The sequence below is a fragment of the Merops nubicus genome, unplaced genomic scaffold, assembly GCF_000691845.1.
Source record: "Merops nubicus isolate BGI_N331 unplaced genomic scaffold, ASM69184v1 scaffold7446, whole genome shotgun sequence".
Classification (NCBI taxonomy): Eukaryota; Metazoa; Chordata; class Aves; order Coraciiformes; family Meropidae; genus Merops; species Merops nubicus.
The window spans coordinates 39,100-44,742 of record NW_008616862.1 but is presented as its reverse complement, the minus strand read 5'-3'; the positions used below and the strand labels follow the sequence as shown (position 1 = coordinate 44,742).

At 40.4% G+C, this 5,643-nt stretch overlaps 1 protein-coding gene across 1 annotated transcript in view; it reads right to left on the bottom strand.

The window, feature by feature from the left end:
- LOC103775492 (vitellogenin-2-like) overlaps window positions 1-5,643 on the bottom strand; it is a 23,445-nt gene that overhangs the window by 4,502 nt on the left and 13,300 nt on the right. The window contains exons 24-32 of the mRNA XM_008942951.1: window positions 5,458-5,643; window positions 4,920-4,970; window positions 3,946-4,035; window positions 2,652-2,864; window positions 2,415-2,557; window positions 1,885-2,023; window positions 1,237-1,372; window positions 598-784; window positions 181-272 (exon numbers count right to left, since the gene is read on the bottom strand). The exon at window positions 5,458-5,643 is cut by the window's right edge and continues 3 nt beyond it. Of these exons, the coding sequence (XP_008941199.1) occupies window positions 181-272; window positions 598-784; window positions 1,237-1,372; window positions 1,885-2,023; window positions 2,415-2,557; window positions 2,652-2,864; window positions 3,946-4,035; window positions 4,920-4,970; window positions 5,458-5,643 (1,237 nt within the window). The remainder of the gene's footprint in view (window positions 1-180; window positions 273-597; window positions 785-1,236; window positions 1,373-1,884; window positions 2,024-2,414; window positions 2,558-2,651; window positions 2,865-3,945; window positions 4,036-4,919; window positions 4,971-5,457) is intronic.

Sequence of the window (5,643 nt, the reverse complement as noted above, 5' to 3'; positions counted from 1 at the left end):
CACTCTTTCTAAATGTTCCTATGCAAGTGAGTAAAAGATACGTTCTTAAATATTAACCTTACAACCAAAGGTAGATATACTATTGAATAGAAACTGATGGAATCTCTTTGATAAGAGAAAGGAAGAAAGGAAGATCTGAAATGGATGTGAAAATGAAACAACAGATGCTGCATCACTTACCAGCAGATACGAATGAAACATTCGTTGTGGGGCTTTCAACCCCATCCACCAGCAGCTTCACCTTTCCATTCTGAGGGTGCATATCAATCTCACTGTAAGGAGAAGACCATTCATACCCTGTTTATATCACATTCACATGCATACAGTGACAAAGGCATTTTCCTGCTCACTGAATATCACTGGTCACAGCATAAGCTCATTTCAACTACTTAAATTACATCAGGGTATCCTTGTCACCTGAGATGCCCGATAACATCAGCATCATCACATTCAACACACACAGAGAGCAAATAAGGGAAATGCTGAAATCCCATGGGCTGCTAACCATGGCAGCAAAGCCCACATCTGAGCTGCTGTCATGTTAAATGTGGACAGTGTAGTCTCTCACGCTCACAGCATCTGGCAGGAGTTACTTACTGAGTGCCAAGCTTGATGTTGATTGCTTTCAGGTTCACAGCTTCTTCAGCCTTCCTCATCATCACCAGGAACTTAAGGTCAGAGCTGCAGTCCTGAGCCAAGATGTGGTAGCAGTTTGCTGGCATTGTGTAGTTAAACTGAACTTCATTAAAGGTTTTGAACTTGTTGTGGGAAACTGAGCAGCAAGCTGTTTAAATAAAATGCCAGTGAGTATTTGATTTTCCATAAAAGAAAGCCATTAAAGGGCATATTTTATTTTTAGCCCTATATTATTTAGCTTTATATTTTTCCCACTGTTCATTATTTTTGTATGGACTTGGCTACAAATTACCCATAATTTGTATGGATTTTGGCTACCAAACATCCATAAATTCTAAAAAAGGCATGGAAAATATACTCCTCTATCTAGCAAAAAATAATTGCCAGGAAGTTTAAGTGTTATCAGTTAATAACATTGATAATTTCTGTCTTCATCCCTGAAACGATGACGATTTCTGAACTATATGCACAATATTCTGTCCCAGTTGAACCATTCTTGCATTATTAGAGCACATTTTCTAATTAAGCAGAGACAAATAATCCCAGAAAAATTCAGGTGGACTGGGAATATCATGCTTATGAACCTGATTAGATCCTGACCTTTCAAACTGTTGTATACTGCAGAGGGGCCTTCAGCAAACACATTCCAGATGGGAGGCTGCAGCTCTGAAGCTGGTATCCTCGGACCTACAGGGAGTGACAGTGGAAGCCTCATGGCTTTTTCATAGAGGATCATCTGAAAAGGAATTCAAAAGCATACTCAAAACACACTTATGCCAGGTATTTACAGCAAACAGCTGTGAACAGCCTTTTCTCCTATTTGTAATCTGATTTCTTCTACTTTGGTTGACATAGGCTTTATGTGAACACAACTCATCTGATTCGCTATCCATAAACTTTTTGCTTCTGCTTACAGTTTTCTCTTATCCTGTGTGTCATCATTCAGATATTATTTAGGAAAGAATGAATTAATCCCCTTTGAAGGTGGCTAGGCAAACACTACTACAGCTGGAAAAGCATTATAAGTACCCATAGTGCTTTCTTGTTCCGTGAACAAAATCACTCTCAATATTCTTGGATGTCATCTAAAAAGGTTGAAAACAAAGTTGTTTTCATCATTTGCACTCAAACTAATGCTTACTTTCTTTTTTTCTTTCTTCAGAATTGACCCACTGTAATTAAAATGCAACAGTCTCACTTTTCTACTAGGAAAAAAATAGGAGAGTGATAATAATATTTCATAATTACATCAGGAAGCTTGATAACAACATCACATGTCCTCGGAGAAGTTAGAGCCACGATCACCCTGGCTTGTCGAGAAGGATTCCTCTCCATTTTTTCAGAGAACCCCAGCATAAATGCAGCCCCAGGGACAAACTTGTAAAACCTTCAAAAATTCAAATGAGAAAGATCTGTTGAAATGGAGAAACAAAAAGCAGCGCACATCCCAACCAGGCTGTCTCATATCTGTGCCTAAGTAGCACACAGAGCCTTCAGGATTAGGCCCCCATAATCCCACTCTGCTTTAGTATCAAGTGTTCAGTGAAAGGAAGGATCTGTTCCTCAATTTTCAGTATGTCCAGTATAAAAAATTACTGTACATTATAGTAAGCTGGCTCTGATTTCTCACTCAGCTTTATTTCCGAAGGCTGTACTTGGACAGATCAGAGAGTAAAATTATAGCCAATACTTTAACCACTAGAACATCATGAGTGGATGCTGATTTTTCTCAGTTGACTGGTATCGTGAACAAGTGTCACTAAAGGGTAAAACCTCACCATTCTGCTATGGATCTGACACTTGAAGGAACTTTAGGCCACTCCAGTTTCACTTGTACAGCAGGGTGGGCAGCAAACCGTCCAGTTACCAGCTCAGTCGAAATCTTGTAGTCCTGGCAATTCCAGCCCCATTTCAGGTAAGCCTATAATGGAGCAAGAAACGGTCCAGTTTTAAATGCATGGAATATGGTTTTCCTGTAATGCTTACAGCTGTATATAACTATTTTTGAGCCTTACCACTGCTTTGTGAGCATTGAGGACTGAAGCATCAGCACAGAGCTTCCATTTGCTTGAATCTGTGAGGTTTGACACAAATACCTGCATCCGGGGCCTGATGGAGTCAATATCAGCATATACCACAAGCTGGAAGCCTCCTGTCTTCTTCTCGTCACGAACGCCATGAAGAAAAACAGCTAATACTGGTGTTTTAACATCTCCCAAAAACTTAGTCTAAGAAGGGGAAGAAAGTATGAAAATAATAGAATTATGAGTTACTGCAAACATTTTAGATGCAAGATTTAAATGGGTAAATGAAAAATAAGCAACCGAACTGCAAATATGTACCAGCATATGTACCACACACATACATACACACTCATACATTCTTATGCATATGTCTTTAATGTTCATGTGCCTCTGCATGCACAGATGGATTTTATCACTGCATTATACAGGAGTCAAAATTTGTGCCATTTCCTGAGCTACAGCTGATGCTGTGGAAATATTACTATCATTAGGATACAGTAATGACTATATGATTTGGGCTTCATTGTTAACACCATGTGTTTGCCTGTGAATGAAAGGAACTTGCTCAACTGGACTAACAACATCAGCTGCCAGTTGTATTCATCACTCATTCTCACAGCAATAATGTCCCCTAGCTAGCGTCCTCCTCTTTGTCTGCCTGGTTGGTCTCTTGGCTTTCACCTCACACTTCAGCTGTGAGTTCTGTGGGGCAGGCAGGTTTTGTGTTTGCACAGCACCCTAGCGCAAAATTTCATCCAGGACGCTGTCTTCAGCATCAAGAACCTTCCCTCTTGACAGCAGGGCCTTAAGCATTCTATGGCCTGCAGTTCCTTCACTCTGTCATTAGACTTTAATTCATCACTTGCCCCAGGGAGCAAGACTGCATACATCAGACTGGGTGGTGGTGAGGAGCCAAGGTACTGCATGTCACCTCTGAAGCATGCCTTCTTTTGAGGTTTCTTTTTGCCTTGGCCTCCACCACTTATGTCTTTGCAGTGACAGTGCAGCACCTCAACTTCCCTTCTGCTTGCAGAGGTCACAAGATCAGTCTCTGCAGGCATCTGATGGGTAGGATTCCAACGAGGGCAGTGTTGTGGTGCAAGTAAGAAGGGTCCTCAGCTTGCTGCAGAGTAAAGTGTGTGTGGGAACCATGGTGTGTGTCTCACTCTTGACTGATACCTGAGACTTAAGAAGCTAGTATTTCCAACCACTATTGTGAGTACATGGCTACTTTGCCATTCTTCCCAGCTGACAAAACCCTCCCAAAATGATGCAACCAACTAACCCAGGAAGCAGCTCGAGATGAGGCGTGACTGGATCTGGTAGAGGAGTATGTGCTGCTAAGTTGGTCATCTGGGATTTTCCTTCTTGGGAACTGCAAGAAGAAAATAACATCATGCTCAAGAGGATAACTTAAAAGCTTGCTTGAAGAAATTGCACTGGCAGTTCTGCAGAATACTCCCTGTCATGGCACTTGGTGTTGGCAAACTTGTTCCAAGCAGATAAATTACTTGCAGTATGTTTTGTCCTGCTTAGTACAGGTGATCTAGCTCTGAAAAATCTTGGTTACTCAAATATATCTGACCTCTCAGAAAAGATAAATGAGGAGCATGTCTAGATGAGAATTCCTTGCATAAAAAGAACAACAAGAGCGACTCAAATTGAACAAGCCTCTCAATTCAATATAACAGACCAGAACTGATTCATTTTCCTTCCTGATCAACTGGAAGACACTGAGTGTAATAATGGAATGGAAAGGATCAGCTGAATGGACACACATAGCTGAACTTTTTACCTTTAAGGAACACTAATATCAAGTACATTGCTCCTGGCTAGCTTACACCCTAGTAAGAAACTTCTGCTAAACTAAAGTATCATAAAATAAGGTATCCTCCCATGTTTGTCAACATCACTATCCTGGTGTTTATCAACAGTAATTTCAATCCAAAAAACCAAGCAATCAAAGCCAGTCAAATGACTTAAGCTCTTGATGGTAGGATCTTTGTTCCTACAAAGTGTGCCCCCACTTGTACTGCTCTGTGTTGTGCACATGATGCCAATTGTGGCTCTTCAAAGTACATGCAAATCTCTACCAAAGGAGAACATAGCCCTCTGTCGTTACACATCTCAGAACAGCCGATTTGGTGTTCTAAATATTATCAGTGCTGTAATTTTCCTCAACAAAGACTGTAAGTTGCCTTTCCATTTGACTCATGACAGGTTCTATACTTAATTTACTGAGGGAAAAAAAAAACTCACCTCTTGTCTATGTGCTGATTTAAAGCGATACTTATAAATCTCGTGATCTCCCTTTGAAAATGACAAAAGCAAAAAGATTAAGAGCCTCAGAAGAAAAGAAACTCTGTAGTTACATTGAAATCTGAGCACTAGGAATTAAGTAAGGATTTTACTAATTATCATTCATGCATAGGTCTGTATGCTTAGTCACTAGCAGGTAATGCAAGACTTGAAGTAGTTTATATAAAGTAGTAATGTTCCTACTTCAAAATTAAGACAAACATGCAATGTATATTGATGGAAAGTAGTAAATTAAAAAAAAAAAAAAGGTTCCCTGCCTGTAACAAAAGTTTCAGCCAACTTGTGGAAACTTTTGAGGTGTTTTGATGTAGACATCTGAGCCAGATTGCAGGTGTGTTTGCAGAATAAGTATTGCAATTTTATGTTGCTAAAATTTACTGTGTCAACTTATAATTTCCTGAGTTATGATGCAAAGCCAGCTGCCACCAGGAATGTGATTCATGAACATGAGTAGCATCAGACAATTTATTGTAGTTACCCATATTTTGGAATATGCACTGCTGCTGCTGCTGTCACTTTCCAGATGTCCCGAACGATGTCCGTGGCTATGGTGACTCGATGACTTGCTGCTGCTACTGCTGCTGCTACTGCTGCCATTCAGATACCTTGAGTGATGCCCATGGCTATGGTGACTCGATGACTTGCTGCTGCTGCTGCTGCTGCT